Genomic DNA, 21,841 nt, shown 5'->3' with positions numbered 1-21,841 from the left:
ATCTGAAGGTGAGGAAAGTAGCCTGAGGCCTACAATGTCAGGGTTTATCGAGGAAGCTAGAGGTGCCTGGATAGAGTAAGCCAGGGTAAGAGCTGAAGGAGCTCAAGGTCAGGGAAATAGAGGAGGACTAGGTTGTATAGGTCTTCAGAAGCCGTTCTTTAAAGTTGTATGGTTTTTACACTGACCTAGTTGGAGGTTTTTAAGCAGGAAATGTCATCTGACTCGAATTTTTAAAGGATCACTCAGGCTGCTTTTTTGAGACTATGGGGGGAAACCAGGAAGCTAGCTAGGAAGCCATTCCACTATTCCAGGGGAGTAGAATGGTGGCATGGCAAGAGAGGAAGAAGTGGAGGTTGTGAGTTCTGGAGGTTGTGGATTCTGGATACATGTTCAGTGGGAAAGAACTTCATGATTTTGAACTTTCTTACAATATTTTTTTTTCTATGTCTCTGAATATTATACTTTCATTCTGGTTCTTGATTTGTCACTTGTATACATCATCTTTACTTCCTGCCACGGCAGATGAGGATTTACCTCATGTGCCTCAGACCCTCCCGCCCACCAACCCATTTCAATAATTGGATTACTAGTTGAATTTTTAGTTTTGTTATTGGTCACCTTTTTAGACTTTATGTCTTACTCTGTCATCTGTAGACACTCTTCTGACTTCCCTTATTTGTGCACTGTCATCTCAGGTATCCTTTAGAGTCCCCCCTTTTTGGGAAAACTCCTTAGAGCCTTTCCTCTCCTGCTATAGTCTGTATTGTTAACCGTTTAGGCCTTTATCCAGCTGTCATTTTGAGACTCCTTTTTATCACTTTAGTTGGATCCACTGTTTCTTGGCTCCTGCCTTCTTTTTTCATAATTCACTGCCTAACGGAATATATTTATTTCAAGTAACTTCATAAGAAAAGAGCCATGAAATAAAAACTTTGAGTCCTTTCATTTCTGAAAATGACCTAATTCTGCATTTATAGGTGATAGTTTAGTTGTATATAGAATTAGTTCCTTTGTATTTGCCTTTTTCTCCTCTGCAGGGCTGGTTTTTTATTGTTTCTAAAAGTATTTCCTTTGGGTTCTAAAATTTGGTTTGGTTTCAGTCTCTAAAATATCACTTTAGTGGTGCCTGTGTGGCTCAGTTATTAAGTGTGTACCTTCAACTCAGGTCATGATCCCAGGGTCCTGGGATAGAGCCCCACGTTGGGCTTCCCTGCCTGTGGGAAGCGTGATTCTCCCTCTCTCACTCCCCCTGCTTGTGTTCTTAATAAATACTGCTTGAGCCTTCTGTCAAATAAAAATCTTTAAAAAAATAAAATATCACTTTACTGAGAACTTGTTGGGGATCTTTCAGGATGAAGGCTTATTAGTAGGTTCTCTAGTTAAAGGAAATTATTTTCTGTTAGTACTTTGATAATTTCCTCAGCTCAATTTTCTGGTTCTTTCTAGAATTATTCTGTTAGTTGGGTCTTGGATCTCTTGTTTTTCTCTCATTTTCCGTTTTACTATATTATGTTTTCTGGAGGATTTACTTTTAACTCTTTAACCTTCAACACCTCCCTCCCCCCTTTTAACTTTTGAGTTGTCATTGCTGAATTTTAGAAAGGCCTTTCTTATGTTAAAAAGATTAAAAGATACATGGCCTTTTCCCCCCAGTGGATACTGTTTAAAATTTAAAGTTTTATTTTGTTCAAATTAACCTTTTTCCTTTCAGGTCTTTCCTTTCCTTTCAGGTCTTCCCTTTCCCTTTCCTTTTCTCAGATGTATAGGGCTCTTTGGTTATGCTGTCTGGCATCAGTGATCTTTGTCCCATCATGCCTTGGACTTGCAGGGAGGGAGTTCTTCATAATCAGACCATTCATCATTACGACTCCTTGCATTAGAGGGATTCTGTATTGAAGTGGAACGTGGCAGAATACAAAAATGGTCACGATAAACTGACCTGTGCCAAAAGGCGTATGCAGTCAAAGCCCTTAGGGGAGATTGGTGAAGCCTCAGAATATTTCTTGCAAAATGATCTTTATGATTGTGCCACCAAAGTCAAGAAGGAAGTGATGAATGTTGTGTGGTACCTAGTGTGTTGTAGAAGTTTAGCCCTATCTTCCAAATATTTGAATCCTTCTTTTGAATGAGTACATAATTATAATTATATCCTAATTTTTTATAGAACATGAAACCAAATATTTTTTTGAATTTTTTATTTCCAAAGTAAAGATCTACATTTTCTTGTAAACACATTTACTTTGAAATTTTTGTTGCTTTTTTGGTTGAATTCACTTTAGGTGGCCTTTCTCTGGCAGCCGTACCCACACAGCAGTAGTTCTCATAGAGGTACTGCTGCAGCATATCTTAACTATTTTTGCGTTTCTTTCAGTAAACACATTCGTTGAGGGCAGGGACCACACCAGGCTTGCTCACTGTTGTGCCACTCTTGCCTAACACTGTGCCATTGTGGAGCGAACAGCCAAAAACTCATTGTGTATCTCTCCCTCTCCTCTCTTTCCCATCTCCTGGTTGGGACCATTTAACTCTAGCACTTGAGTTTATCTAAGATGTTACCTGTTTCTGCTAAAAACACCCTAAGTTAACGTTAACTCACAGGCACCTCTTGACGCCCAGCTTTGTTGCAGTCCCTGCAGAATAGACTGCCTCTGCACTGTGTATCCTCAGGCCCTTGAGTAATGATTGTTAGATTGAATGCCTGTTTTCCCCATTATACTGTAGAATCCATCAGGGAAGCCTCAGTGCCTTTTTATGTTCTCACCACTGTCTTTTTTTTTTTTTTTTTTTAATGGGATTATAGTTTACGTATAATGTTACATTAGTTTCAGGTATACAACATAGTGATCTGACAAGTTTATAGGTTGTCACCACTATCTTTCGGGCCAGGAGCATAGGAGGCTTTCAGGTAAATCTTTAGCCATGTCTGGCGCCACCTAATGGTGACAAAAGAGTTTGTGTCCTTGTTGGATGCAGTAAACCTCAGAACTATTAAAAGTTAAAGGAACAAACTTAACATTCTTTCCCCAGAATAATGTGGTAATCAGTTTTGCTGTTTTTGTCGTTGAAGAGTGTAGTCCAAAGGATGATGTGTTTCTGGCTGTGTTGAAGATCTGTTTCTGGCTGATCTGTGTGTACATATATGTTTCCTTTTCAGCTTACAATTTAGAAGAACAGAAGAACCTCACAGCCTGTCCCGATGGAGCACTTAATGAACAGAAGGGTCCAGTTTATGGTGCATGTCAGTTTCCTCTTACTTTACTTCAGGAGTGCAGTGGTGTGGATGATCCAGAGTTTGGCTACTCCAAAGGAAATCCTTGTGTTCTTGTGAAAATGAACAGAGTATGTACATATTTTGCAGCTATTGCTTTTTTCTAGCACCCTTGGTACAGACGGTCATGAGCTGTGCTGGTGAGTGTGGCAGGGGACTGCATCCCAGTGTAGTTCGTTCCCAAGTCATCACATGGGTAAGGATCCTTACTGCTGTTGATATTATTTAGGTTGCCATAAAACTTCTCTTTTGGGAGGAATGTTTACTTTACAGGCATTTGCATGTAAAATGCATATAAATTCAAAACATAAAAAGTTCCTCCCACAAAACAGATGGATGTGTGTTGCCATGCAGAGTTAGATATATCTGCTGCATACATGAAAGTAGCCTCGTGACATAGAACTGAATAGTGCTGGGTCTTAAAATGTGATTAAACAGACAGATGTGAGATAGTAAGGTTCCATGGAAGCCTTATGGAAACATATGATGAGGGTTTTAACTAATACAATTTCATGAAAACCACTTTTATGCTTCTGCAGTTCTTACTGTTAGTATTAAAGGTTTCTGTTTGGTTCTTGTTTTAAGGGTAGCAAAGTGCAATGCTATGTTTTACTCAATTTTTTGGTAACGGATTTATTTTTCTAAATTGCCCCAGTACAGTAATAAGACACCTGATGGTAAGATTATATTGAAAAGTCCATTCTAATCCTCTAAAATAAAATTAAAAGGCAGATGTAACAGCTTTAATACACAGAGTTGGTATTCCTCTCAACCCTTCCACCCGTGGGTCTCTAGCAACAAAACAGGAGGTTCTTTCATAGGTGTTTGTGATGTTTCAATTAATTTTTCTTTACCGTAGATAATTGGATTAAAACCTCAAGGAGAACCAAGGATAGAATGTACTTCAAAGGTTAGTATTCAAAAAATAACCCAACTTCTGTTAAGCTTTAGTATATCTTAATATTTTAAATGTCAGTGATTTTTAGTCATTTTATCCTGTCCCATTTTCAAAGTCCTCTTTAGTGCCAGTCTTAGAAGAATAAAATCCCACCAAACTTTGGGTGTCTAGCCCTTCTTAATTTGCAAATGGTAATTCAAATAGAAGTGTTTTCCATGTGCATTGATTTCATTGTGTTTACATTTATATCATATTTCATTGATTCTAAGATTCACTTTTTTCTATCTTAACAAAACTGAAGTGAGTTGGCCTTATAATGGATGGTGTCTTAATAGTGTATCCATAGATTTTTTTTCTTTATTAATAGTACATAAATTGGTGTACATTAGTGGCATCTGAGAGTTCATGAAACATGGTACATTTTCCTTAAGGCAGAGGCAGTATTTTCTCTCCTGTCCCTACTTTATTTTTTTCCAGAGTGCTATGCAGTTTTCATCTCATAACTTCTTCTGTTTTCTCTCCATGCTGCAAGTGCAACTAAGACAAATATGTAAATGATGGGTAAGAGTTCTGAGGAGAAAATATTAAGTTCTAAATTTAATTTATTGTGCAAAATTTAGCATTCCAACCCTAAATCTGTGTCAAAGTATACCTTACTTGAAATGTTACATTGAAATCACTTCTAAAGTTGTTGGTGGAGAAAACTGTACTTCTTTTAGCCTTGAAAGGACTTCTTATGTAGGCAGAAACTTTTTTTTCAGTTATTCTCAAATTCGTTCATGCATCAGAATGACTTGGAGAGCTTGTTGGGTACCATTCCTGAAGTCTCTGACTCAGTAGTTCTGAGGGAGGCCCAAATTTTGCGTTATTTTTAACTAAAGTTTCCAGGTGTTGGTGATGCTGATGGTCTTTTACTTATACTTTGAGAGCTCCTACTTTAGAGTATCTTTAATAATTCCTTTTGAATATTTAGAGTAGAATAAAAAGCCAGGAAATCTATGGTTTCTTATCTGCGTTAAAGTATACGTGTGAACCAAAGGCAGGCAGTTCACTTTACCTTATATCAATCAGCTCAGCCAATATGTTACTTAAAACCAGAAGCTGCATCTAAGCTGAGCTTTTCTTGATAAACAGATCCTTCTGAAAATCTAAGCACATACTCTCTTAAGATAAGAAAACGTTATGGCTACAAGGTACATTCAGAAAAAGGAACTCTTTATTAACCTCCTCCCTCCTTGCTTGCTAGTCTTTCCAGTAGAAAGTTCTGGAGACTTAGGTACTAGTAGACTTCAGCCAGGTAGAAGTGGTAATTTCATGACAGTGTACCTGCGTGCAGGAGCTTTTGCCTTTGCATGTGAGCAGACTGTATAGATGACTAGTGGCTCTGTGGAGCCAACACTACTGAGAGAGGAAAACATATTTTGGCCAGAAAGGCAAAAGCTGTAAACTCCTAAGATTTCAATTTTGTAGATGTTTGGCCAGTATAAACAACTCCATGTAACTGTTTTAAGTGGATCTTTTTCTGTTCTGTATCTTTTGCTTCTGGAATAGTTGGCAGAAATGGTAATGCAAAATCCTGGTTAATGACTCAAATTTCACTTTGTTGTCCCATTTTGAAGATATATGTGAAGTATATAAAATAACCAAAGTAGATGGGGATTTTTAGTTGTGGAATAAGTTTGTTTTTAGAAAGTTTGTTAAAGGGTGCCTGGGTGGCTCAGTGAGTTAAGCCTCCAGCTCAGGTCATGATCTCAGGGTCCTGGGATTGAGCCCCGCATCGGGCTCTCTGCTCAACAGGGAGCCTGCTTCCCTCGCCCTCCTGCCTATCTCTCTGCCTACTTGTGATCTCTGTCAAATAAATAAATAAAAATCCTTTTTTTTAAAAAATCTTAAAAAAAAGAAAACTGTTTTAAAAGATGGTTCCTGCCAAAAATGGAATATTCAATTTAGGTCTTTTTCAACATTTTATTTTTCTATAAAAGGCAATCCTGTTCATTTAGGAATATATAGAAAAATACAGAAGGAAAAAAAAGTTGGCAAATGCTACCCAGAGGTCAAATACGGCTTAGAAAACATTTGGTTTGTGTTCAGGTCTTTTAAGGGTGGTGTGTAGAAGAAAATACACTCATTTCAAAACTTTTTATTTTGTGGGGTGCCTGGGTGGCTCAGTGAGTTAAAGCCTCTGCCTTCAGCTCGGGTCATGATCCCAAGGTTCTGGGATCGAGCCCCCCCGCATCAGGCTCTCTGCTCAGCAGGGAACCTGCTTCCCTTCCTCTCTCTCTCTCTCTGCCTGCCTTTCTGCCTACTTGTGACCTCTGTCTTTCAAATAAATAAATAAATAATCTTAAAAAAAAAAAAAAACCCACACAACACTTTATTTTGTTCTCAGTGGAACTTAGTGCCCGTTAATAGATTCTTAGACTTAGTTGCTCCTACTTTCCGAGATGATGTCATTCATATACTTAGAGACTAGGATACTTGTGCTTCACCCTGAAGTATCGTTTTTCAGATATGCAGTTAAGTATTTCGTAAAGTACAAGTAAAAGCTTGCCAACATGCTTTTGGTACAAACCAAGAGAACAGTTAAGAATTGGTCACACCTGAGTGATCTTAACTGAGCCTCAATTCCTCTCTTGGTAATTGATCCTGCCCACAGAAGGATGTTGAGCTTAAAAGAAGTTAAGTGGGGTGTTTGGCTGGAAATAACAGCTCAGTGAAATGTAAATCCACCAGAAAACCTCCTTTACATGTTGGGGACCATCTCTGTTTCTATGAATTAAGCTCATGTATTAAAAGAAAATTGGTTAAACAAAAGCAACACAGAAAGGCACACATCACAGTGATTGTAAAAGAGTACAAAGGTGGGGTAGTGTTTGAAAATGTTTCTACAATTTCTCTTAGCTTTGTTAACTCCTATTCTTTCCACCTACCTTCGACCTGGATCATGAGAGTTTTCCTGTTCTGTGGAATATCGTCACTCTGTGCATTGTGCATTCGTCCTGCTGTGTCACTTGTCTGTCATACGTGCAGAGTAGGACTTCTCCTTAGAGGAGATTCTTAGTTTTGCTGTGTGCTTTAAAAAATAAAAATTAGTGCATTTAAATCTAGAATTCAATCGCTTCTCGGCCTTTTGGCTAAGATCAAGTGTAAATCTAGAATTGAAGCATTTATTAATGTTTTAATTCATGCTTAGTAAACATCCATTGATCTTAGTCATTGATTGTCATCTCCTCAGTGTGTGTTAAAGTTAGTTATTAAAAGTAGTCCTATTCAGAATGCATTACCTGAGAATTCTGTTTATCAAGAACAAGTTGGATTATGGACGATTAATTTGTATATTTGTCACATTTATCAGTTTTTTTAAATACATGGAATATAATTCCAGTAAATTTGATTACTTTGATTTGCATGTGCTCATAAATTTAAGGGTATTTAAATTGGTTAAGAAGAGTTTTGCTTAGAGTAACTTAAATTTTTCCTAATAGTTTTTGGCAGTTGCATCATAATTTCCCCTTCTGGTTACCATTATGGTTACTAATCACAGGAAACTTTTGCTGCCTCCCAGGCCTGAATCCTACATACTACAGTGTGGCAGCCATTGTTTATAGTCTGGAAGCACAGTATTTTAAATAATTTCAGGAATACATTGGTCCCATACAGATTGCTTTCTGCTGTCAGTGGCTGGAGAACTGTCATTTGGTAGTTGGAAGGCAGATAAGATTTTTAGACGGTGCATGATCAGATCTGGCTGTAAGTTAGAAAGGACTCCCCTGGAAAAGCTTGTAGGCTATATCAGGAATTCTAAGAAGAGTCAGGATAGTTTGTGTCAAAGGATTTAAACCAAGATTAACACATCTGTTCTCAAAAATATAATTAATGAAGTTGGAACATCATTGTAGAATACAATACTGTTCATAATTGATATTGCCTTAATACATATTTTTAAGTTGTTTTTATGACCTAAAAAGAGGTTTCTCTTGTTTTCTACTTTAGAGTGAAAACACAGCAGCTCTATCAACTTATCCACCCAAAGGAACTATAGATTTAAAATATTTTCCATATTACGGGAAAAAACTGCATGTAAGTACTTCAAGGTTTGTAAGGTCATGACTCATGGTTGGGGAATTGGCATATCTGTATTAAAATGTCACTTATCTAGGGTAGGCAGACACATGCCCTGTGTAACTCGCGCATCCTCTAGTCTGGTCTTCAAATATAAATGGTGATGCCAAGTAGAGATCCCACATCTATAGTTCAAAACTTAAAGGATGATTATTTTCATAAAGTGTGCACAGAGGTGAAAAAATAAAGTGGCTAGAATAGTACAGAGGATTTCTGTAGATCTTTTCCCTATATTTTCCATATGTTAGTATTTTACCTCCTTTGTCTTATCAGTCTCTATTTGTGTATAATTTCTTTTTCTGAACCATCTTGGGATTAAGTTATAAACATGGTGACTCTTTACACTAAATGCTGATTTTCCTAAAATAAGGACATTCTATATAACCATAATAGTTATCAAAGGAAATTAACATTGATACAATACCATCATCCAGTCTACAGACCTTGTTGAAATTTTACAGTTGTTCCAGTAACATTCTTTCTTGTAAAAGAAAAAGTGGTTTCCTGGTGCAGGCTATCACACTGTTACATCTTTAGGGACTTAAAACCTGGAACAGTTCCTCAGTCTGTACTCTTCAAAAATGAGTTTAGGACTTTTCTTAGCCTATTTTGTATCTGTAGGCCTTTTCTTAGCCTATCCCGTATCTGTTCCTCAATTTGAATTTGAGGTTTTTCATGATTAAATGTCGATGGTACTTTTTTAGCAAGACGGCCTCAGAAAAAATACTATGTTTTCAGAACATCCTATTAGGAGGGACATAGCATGACTGGGTCACATTATTAGTGGTGATGGCAACCTTGAACACTTACTGGGTTCAGATGGTGTCAGCCAGGTTTCTCTTCTGTCAAGTTACTTTTTTCTTTTGTAATCAGCAAGTATCATGTGGAGAGAATAATTGGAGAGTCTACATAATCCTGTTTCTCCCCTGGCTTTAAGCCTTTGTTAACTCTTGCTGAATCAGCTAATAGGATTGTTTCCAGATGTTTTTCTAATGCCCTCTTTCCTCCATTTACTAGTTGGCATTCAGCTCTGAGAAAGAGCTTTACCTTTTCCACCATTTATTTACATCCATATATTCTCATGGACTCTTATTATCTGTTCTGTTCATTTTGAAGCTAAATTTGTACCAGATTTGGCCAATGAGAGACCTTCGGGCTGGCTCCCATGTCCTTTGGACGTAGGACCATGATTCTTTGAGCACCCCCTTACTTTCTGGCACTACAGGATATTCCATATTCATCTTTTACATTCTCTGCCCCAGTCCTGGAATTAGCTGCCTAGTTCTTTTTAGTGAAGAAATGTGTCTAGAAACCACAGCCATAATAATACATTTAGTAATCTGTTTGCATCAAATTACACAGCAGCCATAAGTAAGGATCTAGGAGAGCTAAGTAATCAGTAAGGTAGTCCTTGGGTGCAAGGGGAAACTCAAACCAAGATTACAGAGTATTTAAAAAATGATAATGAGACCCAATCTAGATTATGCAGTGCTCCCAGGAACATTCATTAACCATCTAGTCACTTCTGTCCCTAAAAATTTAAGTGAAAAATGAGTATCCAGTTCAAAAGAAAAAAAACATGTAATAGATTAAAACTTGTTTTTAAAATTTTACAGAATAAACCAACTCCTGATAAAGTGTAAGTAAAGTTACTATGGAATTGGAATTCACGTATTTTCTTTTATTTGCCAGGTGAGTTATCTGCAGCCATTAGTTGCTGTCCAGGTCTCCTTTAATGCTACCAGCAGTACCGTAAATGAAGTAACAGTCGAGTGCAAGATTGATGGATCACCCAACCTAAAAAACCAGGATGATCGTGACAAGTTTTTAGGACGAGTTGTGTTCAAAGTCACAGCACGTGCATAGTAGGAGTTAGGCTGTCTCCACAGAGTAAATGTTGTGTTGTCTGTCTTCATTTTGTATCAGCTGGACCTGCCATTCTAGAATTACGAGCCCACCTTGGAGAAAGGTGGGGTGGTACATGACACTGGGGTAACATTATAATGTGCTTCCAGATCATAGTGTTCAGTGTCCTCACGTAACTGCCTGTTGCCTCTGCTGCCTTTTGAACCAGTGTACAGTCGCCAGAAAGGGACCGTGAACACCAATTCCGAACATGTAGTATGGGGGTCTTACCGTATTTTTATGTGGTTTAATTGCCAACTGTCTAAAGCTTAATGTGCTGTGCTATGTAAATATTTTATAGATTTAACACTGGTTAACTGTCATATTTTGATGCCAGCAAAGTTTTAGGGATAAAATGGTACCTGAACATCATCAAGTGACTCTATAGCTGCAAGAAATGTATGGGGAGAAGGTCTGTATGTGAGGAGGAAAAAAGAAAATAAAAGTGGATTTGAAAGGTTGACTTGATGTTTTGTAAAATTATTTTTTACATGCTGAATTAGTCTGTGGATCTTTTTGATTAAGAGCACAAACTTTATGTTGTAAAACATGTAAAAAATATATATACCGATGGATTATTTTTAGTGCTGGAACTAAATCTCTTATAAAGTATTTTAGACCATAGATGAAACAGCTTAAGTTAGCCACTATGAATATGCACCTAATTTTTTATGAAATTAAATTCATATGATTTAAATTGTACAATAGTTTGTGAAATATCTCGTTACTGCTTTTATTTAGCAGACTGTGGACTCTAATAAAATATAAATTGTGAAATATAAAAACTTGGAACTTATTTAAAGCTTCAAACCAGATTTATGTCAGCATTCTTTGACTAGTATAAAATATTTTCTCCTATCATTGTGTTGGTATGATTGTCATAATGTGAGCTACTTTTTCCTCTGTTGATAAAGGTATACTTCCTATATGATCTGTGGTTTAAGCCAGTTTTTTACTTTTATCCATAGAAAGGCCAAAGCAGACATTCTTGGTTTTCCTAGTGTTGGTGGAAGCCAGGATGAGTGAGATGCAGCCCAGCTGGCCCAGAACAGCAATGTGGAGAGAGCATGAATGCTTCAAGTGGCCCTGACTGGCCAGATGGGCCTCGCTGACCCATTGGCAGCCTCTACACCTCACTGGGGTCTCTGAAAGATCTTTGTTTTAGAAATCTTTGCAACTAAAGAAAATGTTTCTTGTAACTGTTAATTAAAACAAACATTCTGGGGCTTTGATTTTCCTTTCTGCTCTGTTAAGAGTGGGACACTGTTGCACAAATGCTGTGAAACTAGAGCAATTCATGGGCTGTGGCTAGAGCGTCACTTCACCTGGCCCCATGTGAACAGGTTTTCTGTTGTCAGTTTTGGTGCTTATGGAATTCATATTTGTATTTTTGTGTCTTTGAACTGTAACACAGATGAAAGTTCTTCTCTAATGAGCTTCGATAAAAACAAACTATTCAGAGCATGAAACAAGAATGGAGATATCCCAAATGGGGCAGTGGGTTTTAAGAAGAATAAAAATGATACATACACATGGGTATGGCTCAACCCACTGACTGCTGTGTGACCTTAGCTGACCTACCCAATTCCTGGCTCTTCTCTACTGAAATGGCCGGGGGGGTGGGGCATTAAGTTGCAGGCCTACTGCATGCCAGGTAATGATGTGCCAGACTGAGGATACAGAGACAAAGACATGGTCTCTTGAAGATGAGAGGGGAATGGAACAGGCTCTGGGGCAAACTGGTGTGGTAATCACGATAATGGTAGTAACGTGTAAGAATCCAAGGAGGATGGAGTATGACTGTCCTAGGAAGGTCTCTCTCAAGAGACAAGTGTTATATGGAGGGGAGGATTGGAAGGAGCTGGGCCAGCGTGATGCAAATGAAGAGTCTGGTACAGAAAGGGACTCTGGACACAATCTCTAAGTCTGCATTTCTGTTTCATTTCACATATTCCTCAGAACTTCACCACACATCCTAACATGCAGATTCTGATTCCAGAGGAATCTGTTGGATATAGTCTCTTAAGTCATGGCTATGCTGCTTATTCACAGGCCACAGTTTGAATAACAAGGGACCCAAGGACAAAAAGATTTTGTATCCTCAGTGAACTGGGTCTAGCACTAGTTTGACTAGTAGATGGAAAAGATTGAACTGTCAGTTGACTTTAGCCGATACTTAAATATTCAGCAGGTTAGGGAGAGAGGGTCCAAGATGGCAAGATAGACCCTTAACTCCCCTCCATGGACATAACCAAATCTACATACTACAGAGCAGTTTCTCCTGAACACGGCTAACTGGACAGCTGTACAACCAGATAGACCACATGAAGAATGGTAAGAGGGACAAGACCATACCAAAGGGAAACTCCAATCCTGACACTGTTGCACTGGGTGGAATATTACTTAAAGACTGAACAGATCTGTCTGCCTGAGAGCACAGAAAACTGCCATTTTAAAGGGCAACAAGAATGTAAAAATTACAGCACTGTAACTCTACCAAATGGAAGGGGGTTGTTGAAACTCTGGGTTGGAGGGACTGGTGATCACTACCATTCATATTCACACTCTGCCTTGATATCACAGATGGGAGGTGGGTCCAGGCATTGTAACCAGTCTACTGTCAGTGAGCCCCTGAACTCTTAAAGAAACCCACCAGCACAAGGCAGTCTGTGGTGCACAGCAGGACACCCTGGTGTGTACTCACTGGCCAGCCTGCTGCTCTGGAGAGGTCCAGGACTGCAATGGCCTGTGCCAACATCAGCTTTAGCTATACTGCCAGGGTATTGTCTGGAGACTCACAGGACCAACCAACCACCCCATGCCCAGTTAGTTTCAGCATCCCACCATGGGCAAGCCCCTCATGGGGTGCCCCAGGAACCAGCCCATGCCACTGCAAGTCTAGGCAGATAAATTGCCAGGCACACACAGTCTATATAAGGGGACAACCACATGCAAGGCCATTTCTTCAAATTTAGGAGAAGTAGCTATTCTAACTAATTCAGAGAAACGCAAAGTCAAGGAAAATAAGAGGGATGTGCCTCACATGAAAGAGGAAGATGAAATCACAGGGGAAGAAAATTCAGAGAACCAGTCTACCAGATTGAAGTTCAAAGTAATTTTCATATAGATGCTCACTGGACTGGAGAGAAGAGTGGATGTATTCACAACGTCAACAAAAAGAATATTTAAAAGAACCAATCACAGTTGAATAAAATAAAATGAAAAATACACTAAAAGGAACCAACAGATGAGAGGATGCAGAAGAATGGATCCGCAAGGGAGGAGCAAGATGGCAGAAGAGGAAGAGACCTAAATTTCATCTGGTCCCAGGAATTCAGCTAGATAGTTATCAAACCACTCTGAACACCTACAAACAACAGGCGATTGAAGAAAATAACAGCAGCAATTCTACAAACAGAAAAGTGACCACTTTCTGGAAGGCAGGACGTGCAGAGAAGTGAATCTGAGGTGATATATAGGAAAATAGACCATGGTGGGAGGGGGCGGCCCCAGGCAAGTAAGAGAGCAGAGGAGCATAAAATCAGAACTTTTAGAAGTTGCTTCACTGAGGGATGTTGCTCTGGCAGCTAAGCGAGGGGAGGAACCCTCACAAGGACCGCGTGGTCTTGGGACCCTTGGGGTTACAGTCTGGCGGTGTCTGGGTGTGGCAGAGTTCCCAGGTATTAGAGCAGGGAACCTGGCTGCAGAGAAGGAGCCGAGAAGGGGGCTCTCAGCTCGGGCTTACCTTAAACTGTGATCCAAGGCATATCAGGCCACTGCTATTCAAGCAGGAACCCCACAAGTGACAGATCTGGGGAGACCTCCTCTTTACTCCCCCAGGAGAAGTGGCATGGCAGCACACAGCAGGAATCTGCTGGGTTTGGAGGCTCCAAATGAGGCCATGCGCCACAGATAGAAACGCTCAGTCACAGGCCAGGTGAGACCGAAGCATGGCCAGAGACCACAAGGGAGGGATTGACTTTTCTCTGAGGGTGCACTGAGGAGTGGGGCCCTGAGCTCTTGGCTCTCCGGGCTGGAGATTGGGAGGCTGCCATTTTCATTTCCATCCTCCAAAGCTATGCAGAAAGTGTTTAGGGAACAAAAGCTCTTGAGAGTGAACCCAAGCAGATTACTTAGCCTGGCCCCTGACAAGGGCAGTGCAGAAGCCTTGGGCAAAGACATTTGAGAATCATGGCAACAGGCCCCTCCCACAGAAGATCAAGAACATCCAGCCAAGACCAAATTCACCGATCATTGAGAACCTCAGAACTCCAGAGCTAGGGGAATATAGCACATGCTATTCATGGCTTGTTTCCCCCATGATTCTTTAATCTTTCAAAGTTAAATTTTTAAAATTTTCATTATTTTTTTCCTATTTTTAAATTTTTCCTCTCTCCTGTTTTAATCATCTTACCAATACCTTTTATTTTTTTAAGATTTTATTTATTTATTTGACAGACAAAGATGACAAGTAGGCAAAAAAGGCAGGCAGGAAGAGAGAGAAGGAAGCAGGCTTTCTGCAGAGTGATGTGGGGCTCGATCCCAGGACCCTGAGATCATGACTGGAGCTGAAGGCAGAGGCTTTAACCCACTGAGCCACCCAGGCACCCCAATACCTTTTTGAAAATCTTTTTCAATTTTCATTTTTATAGTCATATTCTATCCATTCATTGTATTTAAACTTTTTTTTTTTTTTTGCATATATATGTTTTTCTTACTTTAAAATTTGGGGATACAGTGTCTTCTAACAGACCAAAATATACCCAAAATCTAGTGTATGGCTTTGTTCTAGTCTCCAGCCTGATCATATTCTTGTTTTTAAATTATTTTCTTTCTTGGGTGCCTGGGTGGCTCAGTGGTTAAGCCGCTGCCTTCGGCTCAGGTCATGATCTCAGGGTCCTGGGATCGAGTCCCGCATCGGGCTCTCTGCTCAGCAGGGAGCCTGCTTCCCTCTCTCTCTCTCTGCCTGCCTTTCTGTCTACTGTGATCTCTCTCTGTCAAATAAATAAATAAAATCTTTAAAAAAAAAATTATTTTCTTTCTTTTTTCAACCAACTTCTTAACAATTCCTTGTTTAAAATCTTTTTAAATTTTCATCTTTACATTCATATTCCATCCTTTCATATTTACCCATATATATATATATGGGTAAATATTTATATATATTTATATATATATATATTTTTTTTTTTTCTTTAAGATATTGGGAGGCAGGGGCGCCTGGGTGGCTCAGTGGTTAAGCCACTTGTGATTTCTCTCTGTCAAATAAATAAATAAAATCTTTAAAAAAAAAAAAAAAAGATATTGGGAGGCAGTTTTTTCTAAGACACCAAAATACACCCAAAATCTAGTGTGTGGCTCTTTTCTGTTCACCAGCCTCATAATTTTCCCCCCTTCTTTCTCACCTTGTTTCGGGTCTCTTCTGATTGGTTTAGTGTATATTTTTCTGGGGTCCTTGTTACCCTTTTAGCATTCTGTTCTCTCATTCATTTATTCTTCTCTGGACAAAATGATAAAATGGAAAAACTCACCTCAAATAAAAGAACAAGAGGGAGTACTGAATGCCAGGGACCTCACATTAGTAAGATGTTAGAAATAGAGTTCAGAATGACGATTATAAAGATACTAGCTGGGCTTGAAAAAAAGCATAGAAGATAATAGAGAATCCCTTTCTAGAGAGAGAAAAGAACTAAAATCTAACCAAGTTAAAATTAAAAAAAAAAAAGTATTAATGGGGTACAATAAAAAATGGAGGCTCTTGCTGCTAGGGTGAATGAGGCAGGAGAGAGAATTAGTGATATAGAAGACCAAATGATGGAGAATAAAGAAGCTAAGCAAAAGAGAGATAAACAACAACTGGACCACAAGGGGAGAATTTGAGAGATAAGTGATACCATAAGATGAAACAATATTAGAGTAATTGCGATCCCAGAAGGAGAAAAAAGCAAGAGAGAAGGGCATAAGGTGTATTGGAGCAAATTATAGCAGAGAATTTCCCTAATTTGGCAAAGGGAACAAGCATCAAAATCTAGGAAGCACAGAGAACCCCCCTCAAGACGAATAAAAATAGGTCCATATCCCATCATCTAATAGTAAAACTTAGAAGTCTCAGTGACAAAGAGAAAATCCTAAAGCAGCTCGGGACAAGAGGTCTGTAACATACAATGGCAGAAATATTAGTTTGGCAGCAGACCTATCCACAGAGAACTGGCAGGCCAGAAAGGACTGAAATGATATATTCACATAGCAAGCACAAAATGAGAAAAATATGCAGTCAAGAATACTATATCCAGCTAGGCTGTCATTGAAAATAGAGATATAAAAAGCTTCCGGGATGAACAAAAACTAAGAGAATTTGCAAACACCAACCCAACCCAACAGGAGATATTGAAAGGGGTCCTCTAAGCAAAGAGAGAGCCTAAAAGTAACAGACTAGAAAGGAGCAGAGACAATATAGAGCAACAGTCATCTTACAGGCAATACAATGGCACTAAATTCATGTCTTTCAATAGTTACTCTGAATGTAAATGGAATAAATGCCTCAGTTAAAAGACACAGGGTATCAGAATGGATTAAAAAAAAAAAAAACAAGACCTATCCATATACTGTCTACAAGAAACTCATTTTAGATCCACACACTTCCAGTTTTAAAGTGAGGGGGTGGAAAACAATTTACAATGCTAATGGACATCAAAAGAAAGCTGAGGGGGGCGCCTGGGTGGCTCAGTGGGTTAAAGCCTCTGCCTTCGGCTCAGGTCATGATCCCAGGGTCTTGGGATCGAGCCCCGCATCGGGCGCTCTGCTCTGTGGGGAGTCTGCTTTCTCCTCTCTGTCTGCCTCTCTGCCTGCTTGTGATCTCTGTCAAATAAATAAAAAAATAAAAATAAAATAAAAAAAACCTAAAAAAAAAAAAAAAAGAAAAGAAAAAAAGAAAGCTGAGGTGGCAGTCCTTCTATCAGACAAATTAGATATTAAGCCAAAGACTAAAATAAGAGATGGGGAATGATACTATATCAGACTTAAAGAGTCTGTCCAACAAGAAGATCTAACAATTTTAAATATCTATGCCCCTAACATGGGAGCAGCTAACTATGTGAGCCAATTAATAACAAAATCAAAGAAACACATTGACAATAATACAATAATAGTATGGAACTTTAACATCCCTCACTGCAATGGACAGATCATCTTAAAAGATTAAGAAGGAAACAAGAGATTTGAATGACACACTGGACTAAATGGACTTCACAGATAAATACAGAACATTCCATCCTAAAGCCATAGAATCCATATTCTTCTTGAGTACACATGAAACATTCTCCAGAATAGATCACATACTGGGTCACAAATCAGGTCTCAACCAGTACAATAGACTGGGATTATTTCTTGTATATTTTCAGACCACAATGTTTTGAAACTTGAACTCAATCACAAAAGGAAATTTGGAAGGAATATAAATACATGGAGGTTAAAAGAGCATCCTACTAAAGAACGGATGGGTCAACCAGGAAATTAAACATGAATTTAAAAAATACATGGGAACAAATGAAAATGAAAACGTGACAGTTCCCCCCGGCCAGATTTATCCAAAAAAAAAAAAAAAAAAAAAAAGAGAAAGGACCCAAATTAATAAAATCATGAATGAAAGAGGAGAGATCACAACCAACAGGGAGACCATATAATTATAAGGACATATTATGAGCAACTATATGCCTAATAAATTAGACAATCTGGAAGAAATGGATGCATTCCTAGGGAAGTATAAACTACCAAAACTGAACCAGGAATAGTAAACCTGAACAGACCCATAACCAGCAAGGAATTTGAAACAGTAATCAAAAATCTCCCAACAGGGCGCCTGGGTGGCTCAGTGGGTTAAGCCGCTGCCTTCGGCTCAGGTCATGATCTCAGGGTCCTGGGATCGAGTCCCGCATCGGGCTCTCTGCTCAACAGGGAGCCTGCTTCCCTTCCTCTCTCTCTACCTGCCTCTCCATCTACTTGTGATTTCTCTCTGTCAAATAAATAAATAAAATCTTAAAAAAAAAAAAAAAAATCTCCCAACAAACAAGGGCCAGGGCCAGATGACTTCCCAGGGTAATTCTACCAAACACTTAAAGAAGAATTAATACCTAGTCTTCTGAAACTGTTCCAAAAAAATAGAAATGGCAGGAAAGCTTCCATACTCTTTTTATGAGGCCAGCATTACCTTGATCCCAAAACCAAAGACCCCATCAAAAAGGAGAATTACAGACCAATATCCCTGATGAACATGGATGCAAAAATTCTCACCAAAATACTAGCCAGTAGGATCCAGCAGTACATTGAAAGGATTATTCACCATGACCAACTGGGATTTATTCCTGGGCTGCGAGGTTGGTTCAATATCCACAAATCAATCAATGTGATAAAATAATGAAAGAAAGAACAAGAAACACATGATACTCTCAAGAGATGCAGAAAAAGCCTTTGGCAAAGTACAGCATCCTTTCTTGATCAAAATTCTTCACACTGTAGGGATAGAGGGTACATACCTCAATATCATAAAAGCCATCTATGAAAAACCCAAAGCAAATATCATTCTCAATGGAGAAAAACTGAGAGCTTTTCTGCTAAAGTCAGGAACACAGCAGGGCTGTCTGCTATCACCACTGCTATTCAACATAGTACTGGAAGTCCTAGCCTCAGCATCAGATAACAAAAAGAAATAAAAGGCATCAGAATAAGCAAAGAAGTCAAACTCTCACTCTGCAGATAATATGATATTTTATGTGGAAAACCCAAAAGACTCCACTCCAAAACTGCTAGAACTCATACAGGAATTCAGTAAAGTATGAGGATATAAAATCAATGCTCAGAAATCAGTTGCATTTCTATACACCACCAACAAGACAGAAGAAAGAAAAATTAAGGAGTCGGTCCCATTTACAATTGCACCGAAACCCTTAAGATACCTATGAATAATCTAACCAAAGAGACAAAGGATCTATACTCAGAATACTAGAGAATACTCAAGAAAGAAATTGAGGAAGACACAAAGAAATGGAAAAATGTTCCATGCTCATGGATTAGAAGAACAAATACTAGGGCACCTGGGTGGCTCATGCATTAAGCATCTGCCTTGGGCTCAGATCATGATCCCTGGGTCCTGGGATCAAGCGCTGCATTGGGCTTCCTGCTCAGGGGGAAGCCTGCTTCTCCCTCTCTCACTACCCCTCCTTGTATTTCCTTTCTTGCTGTGTGTCTGTCAAATAAATAAAATCTTTAAAAAAATAACAAATATTATTAAAATGTCTATGCTACATCGAGAAATCTACACATTCATTGCAATCCCTATCAAAATACCATCAACTTTTTTTTCACAGAACTGGGAAAAATAATCCTAAAATTTGTATGGAGCCAGAAAAGACCCGACTCCAAATAACCAAAAGAATGTTGAAAAAGAAAACCAAAGCAGGTGACATCACAATTAAGGACTTCAAGTTCTATTACATAGCTGTAGTTATCAAGACAGTATGGTACTGGCACAAAAAGAGACACATAGATCAATGGAACAGAATAGAGAGCCCAGAAATGGACCCTGAACTATGTGGTCAGCTAACCTAAAACAGTGCAGTAAAGAATATTCAGTGGAAAAAAGACAGTGTCTTCAACAAATGGTGTTGGGAAAATTGGACAACCACATTCAGAAGAATAAAACTGGACCATTTCCTTATACTGCACACAAAATAGACTCCAAATGAATGAAAGACCTAAATGTGAGAAAGGAATCCATCAAAATCCTTGAAGAGAATACAGGCAGCAACCGCTTCAACTTCAGTTGCAGCAACTTCTTGCTAGACTCATCACCAAAGGCAAGGGAAACAAAGGCAAAAATGAACTATTGGGACTTCATCAGGATAAAAAGCTTTTGTACAGCAAAGGAAACGGTCAAAAAACCCGAAAGACAACTGACAGATTGGGGGAAGATATTTGCAAATGACATATCAGATAAAGGGCTAGTATCCAAAATCTATGAAGAACTTATCAAACTCAATACCCAAAGAACAAATAATCCAATCAAGACATGGGCAGAAGACAGGAACAAACATTTCTGCAAAGGACTCCAAACAGCCAACAGACACATGAGAAAATGCTCAACATCACTCAGCACCAAGGAAATACTCATCAAAACCACAATGAGAGATCTCCTCACACTAGTCAGAATGGGTCATATTAGCAAGTCAGGAAATGAAAGATGTTGGTGAGGATGTGGAGAAAGGGGAACCCTCCTACACTGCTGGTAGGAATGCAAGCTGATGCAGCCACTCTGGAAAACAGAGTGGAGGTTTCTCAAAAAGTTGAAAATAGAGTACCCTACAGCTCAGCAAATGCACTACTGTGTATTTACCCTAAAGATACAAATGTAGTGATCCAAAGGGGCACGGGAACCCCAATGTTTACAGCAGCAATGTCCATGATAGCCGAAGTATGGAAAGAGCCCAAATGGCCAAATAGATAAAGATGTGGTATATATACACAATGGAATACTACTCAGCCATCAAAAAACTGGAATCTTACCATTTGCAAGGACATGGATGAAAGAAGAGGGTATTACGCTAAGTGCAAATAAGTCAGTCAGAGGAAGGCAATTATCCTATGATCTCACTCATATGTGGATTTTAAGAAAACAGATAAACATGGGGAAGGGAGGGAAAAATAAGATGAAATCAAATAGAAAAACCTTAAGAGACTTTTAAGGTTGCTGGAGTGGAGGTAGGTGGGGGGAGCAGGATAACTGGGTGATGAGCGTTGAGGAGGACACGTGATGTAATGAGCACTGGGTGTTATATGCAACTGATAAATCACTGAACTCTATGTCTGAAACTAATAATATACTGTGTGTTAATGATTTAAAAAATAGGAAAAAAAGAAATTTTTGCTCTAAAACAATAGAAGACTGCAGAAGATTCTATCAGATCCTTAACAAATGACTCCAATGGACAAGATCAGACTGTATAGCAGGCAGAATTTTTAAATCCATATTCATTAGAAATGAATATTGCGATGTTGCTGGTTCGTAATCTCAAGAGCTTTCTGGGTGAAATAGGACACTGGCCCCCATACGTGGCGGGCAGGGAGAGGCCAAAAGAAGATGTAAACCCCTCCAGATTGGTAGGTGGCAGTTTTGATAAGCAAAGGCATCTTAATTTTAAGGTTCATCTTGGGAGGCAGCAAGAGAGGTGAATCCCCATACCTGTGTGCCAAATATTGAAAGTTTATCTAAAGGACCTCAGTAGGTTCAGTCACGTATACTTGGCAGGTGTTCTCAACAACACATCATTATCTGAAGGCACTGTTCTTGCAGCAGCCTCCAGGAGCAAAGAGAACCCACATTTCAAGGACAGAGAAGGAAGGGAGAGGAGCAAAGGCCCAGCTCATGGGTCAACTGACAGTCATGCTTTTTCTTTCTTTCTTTTTTTTTTTTTAGTCATGGCTTTTCAATGAGTTTCCCCAACATGTTTATAAGTAAGTTGCAAATACATGAAACCAAGACATTATGGTTTAAAAGCAGTGCAAGGGTACTTTGAAAACCTCATCTATGCCACTTTGATGATCATCTGGATCCCTCGGAGAGGCAGCTATTTTAAAGAGGGGCTGTCTCAGAATCC

At 39.0% G+C, this 21,841-nt stretch overlaps 1 protein-coding gene, 1 long non-coding RNA gene and 1 pseudogene across 5 annotated transcripts in view; 2 read left to right on the top strand and 1 right to left on the bottom strand.

Moving 5' to 3' along the window:
* The window catches only part of ATP1B3 (ATPase Na+/K+ transporting subunit beta 3), a 44,936-nt gene extending 34,282 nt beyond the window's left edge, over nt 1-10,654 (top strand). For all 3 annotated transcript variants that reach the window (XM_059163900.1, XM_059163899.1, XM_059163898.1), the window contains 4 exons: nt 3,155-3,339; nt 4,128-4,178; nt 8,160-8,246; nt 9,981-10,654. In XM_059163900.1, the coding sequence (XP_059019883.1) occupies nt 3,155-3,339; nt 4,128-4,178; nt 8,160-8,246; nt 9,981-10,154 (497 nt within the window). In that variant the 3' untranslated portion in view covers nt 10,155-10,654. The remainder of the gene's footprint in view (nt 1-3,154; nt 3,340-4,127; nt 4,179-8,159; nt 8,247-9,980) is intronic.
* LOC131825058 (uncharacterized) overlaps nt 1-21,841 on the bottom strand; it is a 58,222-nt gene that overhangs the window by 32,108 nt on the left and 4,273 nt on the right. Inside the window, exon 2 of one of the 2 annotated variants that reach the window (XR_009351109.1) lies at nt 7,097-7,239. This is a non-coding gene — a long non-coding RNA (uncharacterized LOC131825058). Of the gene's footprint in view, nt 1-7,096; nt 9,982-21,841 lie in introns of those variants that run through there. The other variant, XR_009351108.1, reaches the window with a different exon arrangement.
* LOC131826074 (U2 spliceosomal RNA) lies at nt 7,281-7,418 on the top strand (annotated as a pseudogene).

Source organism: Mustela lutreola, chromosome 2 (genome assembly GCF_030435805.1).
Source record: "Mustela lutreola isolate mMusLut2 chromosome 2, mMusLut2.pri, whole genome shotgun sequence".
NCBI classification, from domain to species: domain Eukaryota; kingdom Metazoa; phylum Chordata; class Mammalia; order Carnivora; family Mustelidae; genus Mustela; species Mustela lutreola.
Note: the sequence above shows the minus strand (reverse complement) of the source record. Positions and strands in the feature narration are given on the sequence as shown.